The sequence below is a fragment of the Pelobates fuscus genome, chromosome 3 (genome assembly GCF_036172605.1).
Source record: "Pelobates fuscus isolate aPelFus1 chromosome 3, aPelFus1.pri, whole genome shotgun sequence".
NCBI classification, from domain to species: Eukaryota; Metazoa; Chordata; class Amphibia; order Anura; family Pelobatidae; genus Pelobates; species Pelobates fuscus.
This window is the reverse complement of record NC_086319.1, coordinates 228,166,267-228,187,930: the sequence shown is the minus strand read 5'-3', so window position 1 is coordinate 228,187,930 and position 21,664 is coordinate 228,166,267. Positions and strand designations below refer to the sequence as shown.

At 38.9% G+C, this 21,664-nt stretch overlaps 1 protein-coding gene across 1 annotated transcript in view; it reads left to right on the top strand.

Moving 5' to 3' along the window:
• Positions 1-21,664, top strand: part of HGF (hepatocyte growth factor) — a 161,763-nt gene that overhangs the window by 53,058 nt on the left and 87,041 nt on the right. Inside the window, exons 3-4 of the mRNA XM_063445443.1 lie at positions 15,966-16,078; positions 21,273-21,387. Of these exons, the coding sequence (XP_063301513.1) occupies positions 15,966-16,078; positions 21,273-21,387 (228 nt within the window). The remainder of the gene's footprint in view (positions 1-15,965; positions 16,079-21,272; positions 21,388-21,664) is intronic.

Sequence of the window (21,664 nt, the reverse complement as noted above, 5' to 3'; positions counted from 1 at the left end):
GAGGGGGTGATGTTGAGAGGCGAGGTGATGGTGAGAGGCGGGGTAATATTGAGAGGGGGTGATGGTGAGAGGGAGGGGGTGATGGTGAGAGGGCGAGAGGGAGGGGGTGATAGTGAGGGGGGAGTGATATTGAGAGGGGGTGATTTTGAGAGGGGGTGATGGGGAGAGGGAGGGGGTGATATTGAGAGGGGTGATTGTGATATTTTGAGGGGGTGATGGTGAGAGGGAGGGGGCATAATAGTGAGAGGGAGGGGGTGATATTGAGAAGGAGGGGGTGATATTGAGAGGGAGTGATGGTGAGAGGGGGTGTGATGTTGAGAGGGAGGGGACGATATTGAGAGGGGGTGATTGTGAGAGGGAGGGGGTGTGATGGGGGTACTAAATACATTTATTCCCTGGTGGTCTAATGGGCTCCCTGTTTGTCCAGTGTGGGCTGCCTGGTGGTCCGGTGGCCATTACATCTGGTCTGCAGCTCTGCAGAGCTGCAGGCAATGTATCTTGCGAGACCCATCAGAGCATTGCCGTGGTAACCCGCATCAAGGCTCTGACTGGCCAGTTCTAGCGAGACATGTGGTCTGCAGCTCTCTGATGGCTGGCCGGGCAGACAGGAGGGGCCTCGCACCCGGCAGCATACTGAGCAAGCCCCGGGCCCCCTCCTGCTGTTGGGTCCTCGGTCATTGACCGAGGAACCAACACCGACTGCCCTTAGGCGGTTTAAGCGGCTGCGAGGCCCCAGCCAGCACGAGGCCATAGGTGGCCGCCTAAACCACCTAATTAGAAAGCCGCCTCTGCACTTGAAGTCCAGTGTCCAGGGGTCTGGGAAAAAAAGAGTTCTCCTTACCTGAACCTGTCCCTCATGGGTGACGTCATCTTCCTCCAGCAGGTCCTCTCCTGGCGCTTCAGTTAGTAGTTAACGTCACTGCTGTACTCTCACACATGCATGAGTGTACATAATTGAGGACTTGTGACAGCTGTCGTGATTGACACTGTAGCTCCGCCCTGTGTCTAAGAAAGACAGGTATAGAAAAAATGCATAGGACATATTTGTACGGCATGACAGTGCCACTTTGAGGGCCAGGTTGTTACTCAATCTACTTTTTGATTACTTTTTGATTTATCTTCTCTCCACAAAGCATGCTATGTACCTTCTTTATATTTCAGTAAAAAAGTGTAATAAAAAACAGTTTTTATCTCTAGATCTCTAGAGTACTATACATTTTCTATCAAACACACAAATAAAAAGATCACTCTTTTAATCTACTTCATCTTAAAGACAGTGTGTTTGGCAGACTTCTTTATACAAAAAAAGTTGGTGCAGCTGCAACACTTGAAGAAGACATCTGCACATTATTTATAATAGAGGCCCAAACAGGAAAATATCTCAGTTCTATTCCATTTTGAATCTAAGACGCAAACTATTCCTTCTATAAAGGAAGATAAAAGAATAATGTAATAACCCCAAAGCTTCATAGAAAAAATAGGTCAGTTTAAAAGATACAATAAGTCTTCAAATTGAGTTCAGTTTATATAGTAAAAGAGAATTAGTCATGCTCAAAAATCTACATAAGATGCAGAAAACATAATTTTCTCCATTATTGCCCCATGGGTATTGCACTTTATAGCAGACTGGGGCAATCATTAGTTTATTCTAATCTGTGGATTTTCTGGTCACTGACAGATAGTTATTCATTACAATGTCTTTACATTTTATAAAGCAATTAGTACTTTTATTCTGTATTTATGCTGTTAGCATTCTTTTTTTTTTATTCTTTTTTTTTCGTGCATCATTATTACATATAACATTTATGCTAGCAATGCCACAACAGCTGTTGCCAGAGTATTAGGAGACAAAGATTGACATATGCATGGCATGAGTAACTGTGCACTTTTTTCATATTTATGGTAAGAGTTGAAGAACAATAGTGTAATGAGAGTCAGTGTGCGTGCTATCGCTATTGTGAGGCTTGTCCTCTGACTGTGCTGTTGAGTGAGTATGTATTGCTGGACTGATGTTTCAATGTTTATCAGCGGTGCAGCTGGTAGAGGCGTATTGTAACAATTGTAAGTGATACTTAGGGTGCCATAACTACTGTGTTGTTTGCTGAATCAGTATAGGTAATCAAAATAGTGTATAGTTATAACAGGGGCAGTGAGAGTGGTTTCTAGCGTGTAGTTGGGCCTGTTTTGCTGTATTCCGTGTCTGAATGTAGTCCTATGTGGACCTAGCTGGTCGTTGGATGTGTAGCATGCAAAACATTTAGAGAAGCAAACCAAGGAGAAGAAAAATCAGGCAGTTCAAACAGGTAGGTACGGCTGGGGACAGGCTCATGGGATGTCATAGGTTCCTTTAGCCTATGCCCCTGATTGGAAGGTCTGCGACCCAATGTTGCATAAGGTCTCTATGCCCTGTGTATGGCCTGAGTGGCATATGGGCAGAAAAGTCCAGATCTGTGACGTCTCGCCAGTCCTGCGCCTCATACCAGTCTCTGGATTCTGCTTGGGTGTGCGCTATCATTCCATGGGTTGCAGTCTTGTTGAGGATCCAGTCCTTTGCCTTTCTGGGGTGGACTCTGGGGTGGATTGCCCCGTGTTGTGTCGGTCTTCCTCTCTTATGTAAGTGCGGTACCGAGGTTGGTCTTTTCCGGGCCCTCAGACCGCAAGCTCGGTGGCGTGTGTTTGTGCGTCTGATACCCATACGTGGGTGGGGACCCCGGGGATGCCGCTTGGGGTGCCGGTTTGTATGGGTCCTCCGTGAGGCTGAGTGGTTCTTGGGGTGCCTGGTGATGGGTGGCATGTGTAGCATCTCACCTACCCGCCTCCGTTTAACTCCCGTGGGATTCCAGGTTGCCCCTCTCTGCTCCCTGCGCTCGTGGCTCTGCTCGCCCGTGGACAGTAGGGTTTGCGGTTTTGTCTGGAGTGCTTGCATCTTTTCCTTGAGCTGGGACCAGAATCGGGCAAAGGTTGCTTTTATGCGTTGCTGTACTTCGCTATAGTCCTCCAGCTCAGGTTTACAATGTCGCTCGCCTGGTGTGTTTGTCACCGCCATCTTGGGCGCGCCATGTGCTTGGCTGCCCCATTGTTTCTGTGTCTCAGGCTGCAGATCCGGTCTGTGTCTGCCTCTCTCGCTGCTCGCTGTGGACCGAGATGACCCCCATCGGTCCAGGGGGGGGGGGGAGTAGGAGCCAGGAGCCCCAAGGGTCCCATACCCAGGTCAGTCAGCGAGGAGAGCGGCCGTCTCTCCATAGCTCGATCTCCGGTGGGCCTCAGGTTTGTAGAGCGGGGTCCCGGTGGGTCACTTGCTTGGGTTTGGTGTTGGAGGAATCGCCCGGGTGTCCCCGTCTTACTAGCTCCACTCCAGTGTGCTTTTGTGCCAGCTTTTGGGGGTTTTAGCCCCGATTTGTGTCGATTTGAGCAGGAGCTGCAGCTTGGCACAACCGCTCAGCTTGGCTGCTAGGCTCCGCCCCCTGTCTTTACATTTTAAAGATAATAAATTTATCAGAATTTAACCAAAAATTACAATTCTGTTACTCACGGAAAGCATTTTGGAGGCAAATGTGGAGGTTAGCCACAAATGCACAACAGGTCACTCTGAGGTCTGCTAAAAAAAAGTTAGAAATGGAAAAATACAAATTCACGAAAAGTCTAATTATGTGATTTAACAACACTGAATTAACTGTCTATTTGGAAAGTCACTGCCTATTCTGACATTTCTGCTCATTGTTTATAGTTAAATTACAAAATATTTACAGTTAAACTGAGAGAAAATGGAAAGAAAAACTGCTGTCTATAGGGAGTTAGTTAGAGTGTGAGCGGGAGACAGTTTTTAATATACACTTCTGTCGCTAGTGAGAAGTATAATAGAGGGCTACTTCAATGCAAGTATACGATTTCTAAATATTAAATTAGAAAAAAAAAATAGTGGGTATCCTCTAAAATAGTTTAGTGAACATTATAAATTTTTGCTAGTTTAGAAAAAAAAAAGAAAAAAAAGAAGACTTGAGAATAACTCCACATGGTTTGAATTCCAGGTGTCCGACAGTACAACTTTAAATTAAAATGTTTTTTTTTTTTTTTTTATCTGCCCTGCAGCCTTTCTGTAAAACATGACGCTTGTCTAAGCATTACTGTAAGTAATGGGCAAAATGTTTATAAATACCTTAACTTTGTCAGTTTGCAAAAATAAAAAATCACTGATTTGCAGGTATTACTGACTTAGTAAAGCTATTTAATAATGTAGAAATTGTATAACATACTGCATAAAACTCCATCCCTTTCTTCTCTATGCATCCAGCAAACGTTCTTTTTCACTTCATTTTCATTTAGGAATTATCGAAACCTGACCAGGAAGGTAAGTGTTAGGCCAAAATAGTAGAATTAGAAAAAAAAATTCTAATCTGTATTTTTTCCAAATCAGTTTAAGCTAAAATTGTCTATTCCCTGTTTTCTGTTAATAGCTCTGTCTTTCCACAATTGAAAGAACACTTCAAGACCTAAAGCCTTTTAGCTTGTTAAAGTGCTTTTTGTGTGAGGAGCATGTCCTCTTTTTTCATTTTGCAAAAAGTGCAGATTTCAAAAGAAATTGGAACTTTTATAAATTAATCTTGCTTACATTCCCTGGCTGTCTTGTTACTTCCTGGTTGTTTAACTCAGTATAAGCTAAATGCAAGAGACAGGCAATTGCTCAGAGCCCCTATCTTAATTGAAGTCTGTGATTAGACAGGCAAGTCCAGGCAAAGTGAAGACTTGCAAACTCTGCAGACAGCAGATCTGCAGCTATTGCAAGCAGTTTTTAGATATCTGAAAATATGAAACTACTAAAGTGTTAAAGAAAATTAACATTAGAGTGTTTCTTTCAGTGAGGGCATTCTGAAGGTTTTATGTTTCAAATAATGCATATTTAAAATCCTTAGCTATTTTGGTAAGGAATGTACACTCTTCTATGAAGGCTTTCCACAAGATTTTGGTGTATTTTTGTTAAATTTATTGCCCATTTATCCAGTAGAGCATTTGTGAGATCAGGCTTGGATGTTGAACGAGAAAGCCTGACTCGCAATCTCCATTCCAGCTTATCCCAAAGGTCAGGTTGGCATTGAGGTTCTGTGTGGGCCAGTCAAGTTCTTTACACCTAACTCATCTAACCATGTCTTTATGTACTTGGTCACAGTCATGCTTAAAAAGCATGCTGAAAAAAAGGGCCTTCCCCAAAGTTGGAAACATGCTATTGCCCACAATGTCGGTATGTTGAAGCATTAAGATTGCTCTTCATTGGAAGTAAGAGGGCCAGCCCAACCCATGAAAAAAAGCCCAATACTATTATCCCTCCTCCACCAACTCCAACAGTTGGCACAAAACAGTCAGGCTGGTAATGTTCTCCTGGTATCTGCCAACCCCCAGACTTGCCCATCAGACTGCCAAGCACAGAAACGTGATTCATCACTCCACAGAATACTTTCCAATGCTCCAGAGTAATAGCATGCTTTTTCCACTTAATCCAATGCTTTGCATTGTACTTGGTGATGTTTGCATGCAGTTGCTTGGCCATGGTAACCCATTCCATGAAGCTCCCGTCGCACAGTTTTTGTGCTGATATTAGTGCTAGTGAAAGATTGGAACTCTTCAGCTATGGACTCAGCAGAGCGTTGGTGTCTCAGCACTAGTTGACCCTGCTCTGTGACTTTACATAGTCTTCAGCTTCGTGGATGCCTATGTAAATTCACAGAACGTGCTCAACGCTTCCCCTTTCCATTTATAGATCTTGCAATTGACTGTGGAATATCTAGCAAGGATGACATTTAATGAACTGACTTATTGCAAAGTTGGCATCCTACCATAGTACCATGCTTGAATTCACTGAGCTCTTCAGAATTACCAATTTTTTCACAAATGTGTGTAAATGCAGACTGCATTGGTAGTTGCTTGATTTTATACACCTGTGGCAATGATTTTGATTAAAACCTAAATTGGTGTGTCCCAATACTTTTTTACATAAAGTGTATGTATATATGTATTAATACATACCCTCAATATCCCACAATGACAATGCAAAAAACAGATTCTTAAAAAATTTGCAAATATAATTGAAAGCAAAAAAATGAAATATCACATACCATTTGTTGTGTGAAATTTAGCTCAGATGCATCCAATTTCTCTGTATCAAATTTGAGCTTGCAGAGATGGATGACAGAAATTACTCAATTCCAGGTTTGTTATGCTTGTTTCATCATACCCAAAAATGACTTGAGGCTGTGCTTGCTAGCAAAGGTGCTTGAAGAAAGTATATAGACAGTGGCGGGACTACCGCGGTCGGATACCGGCTTAGTAACGCGGGTATAACCGCTGGGGCTGCATTGAAGGGGCCCAACCTGTTAGGCATACCCAATGGCAATGAATTTCCAGGGGGCCCGGTCAGTGCTGCGGCACTTTAACAGCGGCCCCCTGTGATGACATCAGAGCTGGGAGGAAGTGACTGCCCTGGTCATTTTTCCCAGCTTACACCGGAAGCCGTGCAGGAGGAAGGAGAGGAGGGAGTCAGAGTGGGAACTCTGACTCCCATCAGGCTGAGCCAGCACTGGACCCAAGGGAAAGTCACCCTCCTGCACATAAAAGGTAGGAAACAGGAGGGTGACTACATAATTTGGTATATGTGTCTGTATATGAGTGTGTTTGTCTGTATGTGTGTGTGTGTGTGTGTGTTTGTCTGTTTTTCTGTCTGTGTGTATGTGTGTGTGGGTATGTATGTGTGTATGTATGTGTGTGTATGTCTGTGTGTATGTATGTATGTGTGTGTATGTCTGTGTGTCTGTATGTATGCGTCTGTGTGTGTGTGCATGCGCGTGATTGTGTGTCTGTATCTATGTATGAGTGTTTGTATGTATGTGTGTGTATGTGTATGTGTATGTTGTTTTATGTATGTGTGTATGTCTGTCTGTGTGTATGTATATGTGTGTCTCTGTGTGTGTGTGTGTCTGCATGTATGTGTGTGTCTGTATGTATGTGTGCCTGTGTTTATGTGTGTGTGTCTGCATGTGTACCTGTTTGTCTGCATGTGTGTGGGAGGATGTATGGGAGGGGGAGGGTAGACATATAAGACAGTTGCAAGGGGTAGATGTATGGGAATGGGGGGGCAGTGCAATTTTCACACTGGTGTCCCCGTGGTTTCTAGTTACGCCTCTGTATACAGAGTTAAAATTTTCTTTTTGCTATAGTTGCAATTGTATAAAATATCATTTTTTGTTTTGCCATTATAGATTGATGTGAAAAAAACAACATTTAAAAAACTGAAGGAAAATGCTGTAACTTCATAAAAGTGTGTACAAAATAATGGGGTCTGAATACTTTCTGAAAACACTGTATATTTTGATGGATTTCAGTGTTTCAGTTTAAGGACTATACGATTCCTTAAACCTATGAAATCAGTTATGTGGTTAATATTTTCTTTCTTGTAGGAAAAAGTGATAAACAATGTTTAAGGATGACTAGTGGTGCTAACTTTTGTAATGTTAGACCAGTACTAAATGGAGGTTGGGGAAAGGTCATCTTTTTACCCTTCAGCAAAACTCACTAATTTGACAACATTGCTCTATGTTTCCGTGAGAAAGTTTGTGAGAAACAAACTTCACAAACACACCTATTTAGGCTTTCTTTATTGCAAGTTCTGTTTAATTAAGATTTTCTTATCCCCTGCTATGTTAATAGCTTGCTGGTCCCTTCAAGAGCCTCCTGTATGTGATTAAAGTTCAATTTATAGATTGAGATACAATTATTTAAGGTAAATTACATCTGTTTGAAAGTGAAACCAGTTCTTTTTTTCATGCAGGCTCTGTCAATCATAGCCAGGGGAGGTGTGGCTAGGGCTGCATAAACAGAAACAAAGTGATTTAACTCCTAAATGACAGTGAATTGAGCAGTGAAATTGCAGGGGAATGATCTATACACTAAAACTGATTTATTTAGCCAAAGTAATTTAGGTGACTATAGTTTTCTTTTAAGTGTGAATTGGCTGAAACTCAGACCAAATTCAAACTGAACTTAATCTTTTAGGCCAAAAAGACTATGGAACTATGGAAACGTATTCATTTTGAAATAAAGGTTGAAAATTACTTTAAATTCACTTTAAATTCAGTAATATTTACACATTAGTGAATAGCAATGTAAGTTGTTTTCATTCTGAAACTAGTACTAAGTGTAACAATTTTATAGATAAAGTAGTAAAGATTCCAAACTTGCCAAAACAGGATTTATGAGACTTAAGAGAAATCTCACAAATATGCAAATATAAAAAAAAATATATATATATTTTGAGAAGATTGAGAAAGGGCAAAAATGTAGTAGCTTTCCTTTCAGTTGGTTAATATTTCATACAGGTTTCAGTTAATTTGTGTATTTACAGAGGAAACTGTGCTTACTGTAATGGATGTTCCACAGTTGCGCACGGTAAACATCGTATATATGTAGTAATTATACATATATCATCTAATAATTAGCCAGATACATCCTACTTCCTACCTACTAACACAGTCCTGGAAACAAAAATCAGACGTTATAAAAAAACATTTTTTTTTTCCAACAAATGTAATTTGCATGTGAAATGGATATCAACGCTAACTGTGTTGGTAATATTGCTCACAACTAAGACAAGAAATAATATGCATTAAATTCTCTATTTTCTACTGAGTGTCATAGTAAAAAACAACAACTAAGTAGTACAAGTGTAGCAAACAGCAACTTATAGAGGCCCTCAGGACAAGGAGATAGATATACAAAATATGGAATGCCAAACTACGTTTAATTCCCATTAGAAAAAAATGGAGTGACCATTTACTCATAGGTGTATACAACTTTGATATTTAACAGACACATTAAATACACTAACTTTACAGGCCCTAAGCAAATCCTGAATATGGAATGTACAATGCTGAAAGTAGAAAACGTTCAACTCTGATGACACCACAGTAGTTAGCAACTGTTCAGCTATTTGCCGCTTTCTTTTAGTGCAACATTCATAGAATTAAATGCATTCCAGTATTCAATGTCAGGCATACTTTCTGCAACATGTTTACGGAACATTCACCTTTGAAAGAGACTTGCCCTACCTGTGAATTTACCAACATTTGGAGGAATTAGTGAGTGTATTTTTAAGCACCCACTCCCTCGTCATTTCATTCAAGGTGCATGATATGTATGATATGTATGACTGTGATATTAATATAAAATTCACTACACTTACCAGATTAAACTGGAGATGCTTCATCATCTTCCAAAATGATTTATTTCTGTACCTGTACAGTTTCACCATGAACTTTCAACCTGGACATAATACTACGAAGCTCCTTATCAAAATATTAACATATCTCTTAAGCCTTTCCATTTGGCAGTTGGAGTATACCAAATATGGTCTTTTTGTTACCAGCTGATATTGTCAACCCGGTTAAACAGCACTCTTAAAGTCCTCTGAGGCAACTTGTATTGTAGCCTTGTATTATGTTCAAATCTTTTCCTTTATTTCTGCTGCTTGTTATGAGTCAGTTTCTCTCAATCAGGAGTAGGCAACCTTCGGTACTATATGTGTTGTGGACTGTATCTCTCACAATGCAGGCATATGCTAAAGAAAAGTCTCCCTGCTAGTAAAATATTAGTAAAGCAAAATAAAATAATATATGTACATATATGATACACATATATTATATCTACAGTATATCTATATATATATGTATATATATATATATATATATATATATATATATATTTATATGTATATAAATATATATACATATATATATATATCATGTCATACTAATTGTATAATATACCATATTAATATAAAATACACTTAAAATTAGATTACACACATACATATAAAATATATAATAACTATATATATATATATATATATATATATATATATACATATATATATATATATATATATATAGTAAAAAACATAAATTTATATAAAAATATTCATATAAAAATACAGTTAGAATAAAATTATGTAAATATCTATGTATATATAAATAAGAAAGAAACAACTATAAATATATCCATAAACATAATTTAAAAAAAAACTTAAATAAATATACATGTAGACTTCAAATATATAAATATGTATACACATATTTAAATTCTACGTGCATATTTAAGTAGTATTTTTACATGATTAAGTAATTTTATTGATTACAATTTGAGGGACCTGCCTGACAACCCAGGCAGAAAGTCTAGAAAATTTAATTTGCAAGCACTATATTTAACGCTGTAACTTTCAAAGACACCCTAAAAGTTGTACATGGGGTTACTGTTTTACTCAGGTGACTTCACTGAATACAAATATTTGTGTTTCAAAGCAGTAAAACATATCACAACAATTATATTGTCAGTGAAAGTGACTTTTTAGCATTGTTCACACACAAACAGCACTTTCACTGATGATATCATTGTTGTGATAAGTTTTATTGTTTTGATACACTAATATTTGTGTTCGGCGAAGTTTCCTGAGTATAGAAGTACCACCCATGTACAGATTTTATAGTGTTTTTGAAAGTTACATGGTCAAATATAAGTTTGCTTTTCTGTTTTTTCACATTGAAATGTATCAAATTGGTTGTTACCTATGAGAGCATATGGTAGCACAGGAATGAGAATTACCCCCATGATGGCATGCCACTGGCAAAAGTAGACAACCCAAGGTATTGCAAATGGGGTATATTCAGTCTTTTTTAGTAGCCACTTAGTCACAAACAGTGGCCAAAGTTAGCGTTCATATTTGTTTTTTGCATTTTTAACACACAAACAAATATAACTCTAACTTGGGCTAGTGTTTGTGACTAAGTGGCTACTAAAAAGACTTGAAATACCCCATATTGAATACCCTGGGTTGTCTACATTTGCAATTGGTATGCCATCATGGGGGTAATTCTCATTCCTGGGCTACGATACAGTCTCAAAGGCAACATAACCAGCCTGGCAAATTTCAATGTGTATAAACTGAAAAATAAAACATGCTATATTTGACCCTTTAACTTTCCAAACACCATAAACCGTTTACATGGGGGGTACTGTTGTACTCGTGAGACTTTGTTGAATACAAATATGTGTATTTTATTGCAGTAAAAGCAGTATTATGACATTCACAGTTAAAATGCCACGCAGAACTCAATACATTTAAAAATATATTTTTTTTTAATTGCATTTATAATGAATTATGTTCCATATATGAATCGTTGATGTGAAATGAAAGCCCTGTTTATCCTGAACAAAATGATATATAATAAGTGTGGGTGCACTTAATATAAAAAAAAGGTGAATTACTGTTGAATAGACATATAGCGCAAATTCCAGTTTTTGTTTACATATTGTTTTGATCACAATGTGTACAACTGGCTCCATCCTTAAGGGGTTCATTCTTTACCTTATAATGGAACTGATTAAAATCAGTGATTTATGAAGAAAAAAAACTAACCACTGTCTGTAACTGGTTTCGGTGACCAAGTCTTTATTTTCCAAGAATCATGTTTATTCTCTCTGCTGTGGCAAGGGTATATAAGTGGAGGTCTGGATTAAAATCTGATTGTAAACAAAAAGAGTATTTGTCATGTTTCATAATAGGGTAAAAAGTTAAACAAATATAATTGTTAGGCTCTGAGAACACAGAAGATAATATTAATATTCCCATTTCAACTGGAAGGCAGTGTTTTACTTTGGTGTTGTCCAAATCTACAAGGGACTCCAGTGAAAGGGATGCAAATGGAGTGGGCCAGCAATGCGATTGTGTCACTAGCTCTGATCCCAAGGGGGCAGATCCACCTGGCAAGTGGTTGAGTCTACCCAAGTTTATGGGCCCTAAATCTAGTGCAAGTGCATCTTATGAGGCGGTCGTGCTATTACTGTTGCGGACAGTTCCCTGGTATCTCCAAAGCAGGACACTGCAGTGGACTAAGATGGGACAGAACCCAAATATTGGGGAGATTGGGCATGGGAATGGCCCCTATATAAGATAATCATTTTATGACATTGGTAATCATTGATTATTTTTTATGACATTGTCTTGACAAAGATGCTCTAATTTAAGATAGGAAAGTTTCCTGTAAGATAGGAAACTAGCAAACTATTCATGTTTCTCTTACTTATGGAGATTTCTCTGGTGTTCAAAAAAACAAACAAGTAAAGAAAGAATCAACAGTATACAGTATACCTGCTGTTGAATACAAGGGAATTTACAAGTTTTAGGGTTGGAAGAGCAGAAATAAATATTGACTGAACCAGATTAGGCTGTATTTGTAGCACTGCCCCCAAATGCAGAGCGCTACTGAAATAAGCTGCAGCCTAGTGAAGTACACATATTATGTTTATTATAAAGTGCATGTACTGTGTTTTCTATAGGCTTGTCACTGGTGTCCTGTTTCTGTACCAAGCTGGGACAAGACTTCAAATGGTTACCCTGAGAGGGTGTCATGGCAGTCCTCTTATCATATGCAAGGCCCACGCAACTATAAAGCCGCACAGGCGGGGGTGCACAAGCTTGGGGTGCAATATCTGGGTGACCAACAAGATGGGAGCACACAGCACGTATCACCCCCTCCTGCCAGTCACACAATGTAGCATGGCCAAGCGAACCACGGTAAAGGATCTTCTACCCTGTCTGACAGGAAGCTGCTTGCTGACAGCACCGAACACCTTCTTGTCAGACCGAGTAGAGGATATGGAAGATCCTCACAGCTCTGTTAAAGGTAAAACCAATACCAGAATACAGGGCGCTACAATAAAGTGTTATAGCATTATTGCACTATGTTTTTCTGTTGTTATTGTATTGTAGATTTTCTATTTTCCATGTTAATCTGAGGACTGTGAGGAGTCCTTCTCTACAATACTTCAGTACAAGGGTAATTGTTTTTAGAGTTTTTCTCTATCTATTTACCCACTAAGTGTGTGTCTTTTCTTATCCACGCTCTGGTGTATCTGGACATTTCTGTATTTAGTAATAAATGTGTGCTGTGATAACCAGCTTGTCTCAAATAAATTAAATTAGAGACGATTATAGCCAGAAGACAAAAAAATACAAGTATTGAAAAGATAACAATTTATTTCATCACAAAATACAAAAACAAAAAATATATAAAATGAAAAATAAAAAATGAAAAATGAAAAACAACGAAATAAATTGTTATCTTTTCAATACATTTTTTTTGTCTTCTGGCTATAATCGTCTCTAATTTAATTTATTTGAGACAAGCTGGTTATCATAGTACACATAGTGATTGTGGCGCCCTGTATTATGGTATTGGTTTTACCTTTAACAGAGCTGTGTGTTTTTCAATTTGAAGTTGGGAGTAACTCTTTAAACAGAGGCTTGCCTGCAGATTGTGTTGCTTTTTTGCTTCCCCTATCCACCTGACCCCCATTTTTTTATGGAAGATCCTCTCCTGTGGTTTGCACAGCCATGCTACAAGGAGGTAAGCAAAATGAAGGAAGAAAGAGGGAAGAGAGCACAAAGGTGTGAGGGGAGAGGTAAAGACACACAAATGGGGGGGCAGTAGGAAGAAAGAAATACATAGATGGACTAGGGGAAAAAGAGAAACACAGAGCGGCTGGGAAGGCGTGAAAGAGACACTAAGAAGCTGGAGAGGAGTGAAATAGACACACAGAGGGGCGGGGAAGAGAGAGACACAAATCAGCTGGAGATGGAATAGAAAGACACATAAAGGGGCATTGGTGCAGAGAGACACAAATGGGACTTGGGGAGGAGAAAAGGACACAGAGGGGATAGGAAAGAGAAAAAGAGACAAACAATGTAACTGGAGAAGGTGAAAAAGACAAAAAAACAGAGAAGCGGGGGGCAGAGACAAACTGCTGGGGGTAAGAGACACCCATTAGAGCTGGGAAGGGGAGAAAAAAGACACACAAAGGGATTGGGTGAAGAGAGAAACAAAAGGGTCTTGTGGAAGAAACAGACACACAAAATGGGATGAAGAGACATTGAGAGGGGATTGGGACAGGGAAAAAGAGAGACTGTGGGACTGGAGAAGAAAAAAAAGAAATAGACAAAGGGGCGACAAGGAAGTAAGAGATATGCAAAGGGGGGGGGGGAGAAAGAGACACACATGGTGGTTTAAGACACTCTAAGGGGAAAATGGGGATAAAAAACACAAAATGGGTATAAGATACACTAAATGGTGTAAGACATTCAAAATGGGGGATAAGAGACACACAGGTGAAAATGCATATTTTTTTGCTAAAGGTGACAAAATCATCTTCCCCTGTGTAGCCAAAAATCCTTATTCCGGCCCTGCGCTAAAGCATCCTGTAGTGGTTATGATCAGGGCCAGTGCAAGACTAAAATACCAACTTTGTGTCTCTCTTTCTTCTCCCAGCTCCTTTGTGTGTCTCTTTCACCCCCAAATCATTTGTGTGTCTATCTTTCTCTGTGTGTCACTTTGTCCCCCTGCCCCTTTGTTTGTCTCTTTTTTCCCCCAGCCCCTCTTTGTCCCTCAAGCCATTTGGTTTCTCTTGTTCCCCAACCACTCTGTCTATTCCCCCAAGCTCCTTTGTGGGTTTCTTTCTCGCACCCAGCTCCTCACTGTCTCATTGTTGTCCCCCCAGCCTTCTGAGTGTTTCTCTGTAACCCACAGTCCCTCTGTGTCTCTTTGTTCATCCCAGCCTTTCTGTGCATCTCTGTGCCCCTGTCAGGGTTTCTTTGCTGTTTTAAATAACAAACCTTCCTTTCTCTGTGTTTGAGTTTTCAGCTGATGTTTATGATCAGCTCCTTCATTAATGTTGCTACGGTTACTCACCTGATTATAGTAACTAGCCCTGCTGCTAATCAGTGAAGCCTATTTAATCAGCAAGTCCCAGTACCTCCTTGCCCTTGCATGGTTCTCTGATCCCTCTGAATTCCTGGTTCCTGACTTTTGGCCTTCTTCCTGACTCCGCTGCTCTCCATTCTCCTGATTCCGGCTCATCTGACTACATGCTTTGCTGCCTGACCCCTGCTTGCCTCTTGGACTTTGCTTTTGGTTTTATTTATTTCTTTGCTACTTATTAATAAAGGTGTTTTGCATCTACGTTCTGTCACTGTCTGGTTCCTGGTCCCTAACAGCCCCCCTCAGCTATCTGTGTGCCTATTCCTGCCCTCATCCTTCTATGTGCCTCTTCCCTTCCTAAAGGGCTTTCTGTGTGCCTCTATCCCCCTCAGGCCTCTGTGTTCCTCTCCCCTCAACCCTCGGTGTGCCTCTCCCCTTACAGTCCATTGTGTGCCTGTGCCCCCACCTCAGTCCCCTGTGTGCTCCTCCCCTCACCCTTTGTGATCTCTCCCCACCACAGCTCACCTCTCTACTCGTTGTAGCTTGGCCAAGCCACAGACTGTAATAGAGGAGCTTCTGTATCCCCTACATGGTCTGATAGGAAACTGCTCTTTGCTCTCAGTGAGCACTTCCTGTCAGGCCGGGGAGAGATTACAGAAGATTCTGTACTGTGGACAGTGACTCGGTCATGCTATATTCAGTGACCAGCAAGAGGGGAGAGCTATGCTGTGTGCTCCCCTCCTACCGGTCATCTGGAGTCTGTGCCCGACGGGCCGGCCGACCCTTGGCAACTGCCTAATAAGCCTATCGGTTGTGCCGGCCCTGGTTAAGGTGCTTGGAGTGTTTCTTTGACTCTGAACTCTGAACCAAAATGCACTATACATTGTATAGAACGTTTTGGAATTAATGTAATTTAAACAAATATGCCTTTAAATAATAGAATGTGTTGATGTTCTTTCACATACAATGTATTTGGATTGAAGCAAGCTCTTATTTTTAAAAGTATAGAACTAGGTATGTTGTAAATATTTCTTTGTCCATAGACCATATATAGTTAACAGTTCAAATGAGATTCATAAATCCTGAATTTTAGCAATGTTTGGCATTATTATGACCTGTTGAAAAAAAAAATGAAGTTTAGTTTCTAATAATGTATGCATTTATTCCCTCTAGGGCATTTGCTTTTGATAAAAGAGAAAAGAGATGCTACTGGTTCTCTTTTAATAGCATGTCGGCATATGTAAGGAAGAAATATAACACTACATTTGATCTTTATGAAAAGAAAGGTAATTTTAAATCAAATGTTTACTGAATGTTATAAATCTATGTAGCTATAAATACTGCCCGTGTAATTCAAACACATGATAATCTCCTTGGAATTGAATAGCATCTTTACCACGATGAATATGTCCTAATATGATAATATGTTTTCCTTTGTTATATTAACACATTTACTATATATAGAAACATAAGCTGGTCACTCATTATATATTGCATGTGTATCATAATTGATTTGATTATTTCATATTTATATACAGTTGAACCCTTCATTAAAATATTAATTGACATTCAGCTAAATTAATACATGCTGAGAAGATGTTGCCAAAGAGCTCACAATACTTAAAATACCGGTAATGGAAAAACAAAAGGATTTCCTGCACTGCAAAAAAGGAGATAGTGTCCATACAAGTCTGCAAAGACGTGATATAATAAACTAAGGTTATAAATAAAAATGACATATATGTAGTAGTTATAAGAGCTGAGAGCACTTGCACATAATCTTCCTTGATTTACTTGCCCTCATGCATTAATGCAGGGTCAGATTAAGAGCCAACTGGGCCAGGTGCTGACATTTATGATGGCTTAATTACAGGATCTTATGGACAGAAAACACTAAAACAGTCGTACATCCAAAGTGTCATGTATCTAGTGGAGTTTGTGCAGGAGGAAAACTTACAGAATGCCTTTATAAGAATACATACCCTATGTTAATCTCTCACTTTCATCTCTCAACTGAATCGATACCCATCAACATCAATGCCCTGTGAAGTGAGACATCAATGGGCCAGTGGCATGAATCACATCAGTGACACTTGCAAAAGGGTGGACCACCCAGAAAGGAATTGGAAGTCATCCTGATATGATTGCATGTCAGGCAGCTGGCAAATCATGCAGGCTGGCCAACTATGGGTGGGCTATGCAAACAGCGCTAATTTAGTACCTTGAGCATGGTGCAAATGCATATGATACACTCGCTCTATGGTTTCTGGGCACAGTTCTCTGTTGGCTCCCAGCACTTACTTGTCTTCCTCTCCTTACATTATAACTAGTAGCAGTCAGAAGCTCCTGATATGCAATGTGGGACAGAAAAAAGGGTGGATGTAGTGAATATAGCAGAAAGGGGACCTATCACATTGTTAGAGAAACTGAATCAACACAAAGCAAGAGCTTGTCAAGAGTATTAAAAAGTCATATATAAGTTTTGTCAATGATATAGCAATTATGTGCACAATGTGGAAAAGAGTCAATAAGAAGCTCTTCACACCTCAAAGTGGTGCCCCCTATACCACTTTAAAATCAACAATATACGTACATAAACAAGATGGAGCTTCTTAAAATGGCAGTATAACAGATATTCTGTAAAATAGAATGTATACCATAGTGCAATACAGTAATGTAAATAAATAAGGGATATACACACAATAAAATATCACTCACAAGCCTGGAGTCATAATCTCATATGACTCGGATGGTATGCGCCCTTGGACCATTACAGGATGTCCAGATCCTTCTTTCATACAGGATTCTGTTTGTTGTCACCTTTAACCAGCTCGCAGACAAGAAATGTCAGGTCAGCGGTGTGTTTCCAAAAGGATGGTGCTTTATTTTCAAATTAAAAAACTTGGATAAAAAGTAGTAAATTAAAATATAACAATTCAAATGTTAATAGGGCTATATAGTCCTTTAAAAAATCGCCAAAACGCGTTTCGCCTGGTACAACAGGCTTCCTCAGTTGGCTATATTATCCTCTGTTTGGTCCTTCCTCTCTTTTTAAAAGTCCGCTCGTTTTTACTTCCGGGTTCCGGTTTCTGCCTAGTTGGAACGCATTATGCGTTCCAGCGATGTCACTTCCTATTGCGTCACTTCCGGGTTTCGTTCTCGGCTGGTTGGAACGCAGTGTGCATTCTAATGACGTCATATTCCAGCATTTCTCATCTTCTCAATTTCTTTAACTTATATTTCCAACGCAAAAGACTATTTCCACATATTCATGTACATACACAAATAAACTCTGCATGTATATGGAAGGTTCTTTATATGTTACCAGATTGATGTGTTATTACCAAATTGATGTGTTAACATTATATCAATAATTCTACAATATAGAAATAGTGCAAACATTGTGGTACTTCCAAGATCTCCATAGCAGCATTTATTAAAAAATATGTCATTTCAAGAACTATTATGATAGCAAAAGAATATGATGAAAATTGGAGAATTTAAAAATTTGGGGGATTTTAAAATATATAAAAAACAAATATCCAAAATAAAATCCTAAAAGATGAATGAAATGAATATGACGTCATTGGAACGCACACTGCGTTCCAACCAGCCGAGAACGAAACCCGGAAGTGACGCAATAGGAAGTGACATCGCTGGAACGCATAATGCGTTCCAACTAGGCAGAAACCGGAACCCGGAAGTAAAAACGAGCTGACTTTTAAAAAGAGAGGAAGGACCAAACAGAGGATAATATAGCCAACTGAGGAAGCCTGTTGTACCAAGCGAAAAGCGTTTTGGCGATTTTTGTAAAGGACTATATAGCCCTATTAACATTTGAATTGTTATATTTTAATTTACTACTTTTTATCCAAGTTTTTTAATTTGAAAATAAAGCACCATCCTTTTGGAAACACACCGCTGACCTGACATTTCTTGTCTGTGAGCAGGTTAAAGGTGACAACAAACAGAATCCTGTATGAAAGAAGGATCTGGACATCCTGTAATGGTCCAAGGGCGCATACCATCCGAGTCATATGAGATTATGACTCCAGGCTTGTGAGTGATATTTTATTGTGTGTATATCCCTTATTTATTCACATTACTGTATTGCACTATGGTATACATTCTATTTTACAGAATATCTGTTATACTGCCATTTTAAGAAGCTCCATCTTGTTTATGTACGTATATTGTTGATTTTAACCCCTTAATGACCAAACATCTGGAATAAAAGGGAATCATGACGTGTCACACATGTCATGTATCCTTAAGGGGTTAAAGTGGTATAGGGGGCACCACTTTGAGGTGTGAAGAGCTTCTTATTGACTCGTTTCCACATTGTGCACATATTTGCTATATCATTGACAATACTCATATATGACTTTTTAATACTCTTGACATGCTCTTGCTTTGTGTTGATTCAGTCTCTCTAACAATGTGATACGTGTGTATGAATGTGCATGGTCTCGCTATCACCCAACCATACGATTATTTGCACCCCATTCCTTATACTATATATAATACATATGGATAAATATGTTTCTCAATGTCAACCAACAGCAAAATTAATTTATTAATCATACTATTTCCTAACAGAATGGGTTACACCAAGCATTGTAACCACTACTGATCACTGTAGGAGAGCTCTGACACCTGCAAATTATTTTGCAATGTTTTACCTCTTACCGGAGTCCCAATTTCTGTTATACTGGGGAACTGCCTTCTGGATTCTGTAGGTACAGAAGTTGGTACAATCCCGCTAGTTTTTTGTTATCTGAGAGGGTAAGCTAAGCATTCTTAGCTAATGAAGGAACTACTGTGCAAAGTGTATGCACAGAATTAACATATGAGAGTTTCAGGCTGGCTAATTACATTGACAGTGATGGAGTTTCACATGTAGGAGCAATATAAATATAAAATACTTAGGTATGTGCAGAGTTTTATACTGAAACGCTTCACATGCAAGGTCCTTGCACCATGACTTGTTAAAACACTGAAGTAATCATGATGCATAAACTAAACCTTTAAAATTGGCTGAACATCTTTATTCACAAAAATAAATCAGAAAATCAGAAAAAAATGATTCTAAAGCCAGGAGTTGATATTCAGAGGGCTCAGCCCTTGTCTCACTCTGGTGATAAATTCTCCAATATGCTGATCTGGCACATTGACTGCAAATCTACTCCTTGACCAAGTGTGTCACTTCATCAGAGCCAATCTCTGGTTACGTGTTAAGTGACCAAGTGTGTCAGTTCATCAGAGCCAGCCTATGATGAAGTGGCACACTTGGTCATGAAATGCATTAGGCAAGGACTGGATTTGAAACTTGCATCTGTGACTCAGATCAGACCAACAGATCGGATCTGAATAAAAGGCAGTTCCTCAACAAAGTGAGACAAGTGCTGATAAGGCTGAGTGCTAGTCTCGGATCGAAAAAACTGGCTTCTGCACATCACCCTCTTGTTTTCACATCCAGAACAAAGAAGCTGCAGCTGGATGTTTGTAGGGACAGTGTTCCCTGAAAGGCACTTGCTCACCAACAAATTGTCTCACAAATGATGAATTGTTGCATTTCTATAAATCATTTCCTCGTGTATGGTTTAAAGTGATTGAGCTCTATGTACTTCTATCTATTTGTTTCTAGCAAAGTACTGTACTATTTAACAAAAAGTGTAATTCTTTGGCCATAAATGCATTTCTTGTGGAACTTGGCGCACTCTTTTGCTACAGTGTTTTATCTTAGGATCCGTTTACATGAATTGTTGTTGTTTGGACTACTATGATGTATATGTGTATATGTATATCTTTTATATCTTTTTTGTTTTGCTAGATTTTTTATTTGACTGTTATTTTTATATTGGGCAATGTGAGTACTTTTATTGCCCCATACTACAGGTTTTTTATAATTATTATTTTATTTTATTTCATTCCTGATCCCTCTGAATATCAAATCCTGGTTTTGTGATCAGTTTAATCTGTTTTGATATTTTATGTATTTTTAGGTATTGTATGGTATGCCATGTAGTCAGTTTTAGAGCGACATGTAGTTGATATTCCACATACCATTTGATTTTAATATAGCTATGATGGTAGTCTGGTTTGTTTTTCATTTTTCTGTTCATGTTTATTTAATAACCTGGTTGACAAACGGCAACTGGCAATTATGGTTTAAACTAATTTACTAATTCACTAGCTTTTACTGTAAGCTTTACTGTCACTTTATTGCCACCATAAAATCAAAAAAGGAAAGTAAAAACAAACAATAATATGCAGCCAACATGCAAAATAGGATATGTGCAAAATTAAGTTGCTGTTGTAATAAAGCTTAATATGTAATTACCCCCTTGAATAATTGTGACTCCAAAATTAGTTTCTTAAAATATTAACTCATTTAAATCATAATCATTAAAAACAATAATAGAACAATTTTATTTGTAGTATTTAGTTGAATAATATTCTTATTTTGATGAACAATAGATTATATCAGAGATTGCATTCATGGAAAGGGGAGTAATTATAAAGGAACCAGAAATGTCACTAAAAGAGGCCTTGCCTGCCAATCATGGACATCAATGATACCCCATGAGCACAGGTAAGCATTGCATGATAATATTTTATAAGATGTAAACTTTGCTAAATACAAAAGTATTGAACTGTATTCCAGCCAGGCAACCATCTAGCTATTTGATGTGTATTCATACCTCCCAATATTGGGTGGTATGTAATTGGGATGGATGGGTGGTTGTTTTAGAGGGTGTGGCGACTCTGGTATCACGCAAGCTGCTGAAGTGCTCTCTGCATTGTCCTAGTGCACAGCTTGAGTGTGTTTAATGCACACTCCCCTAATATTGACACTCCAAGAAGCGGGA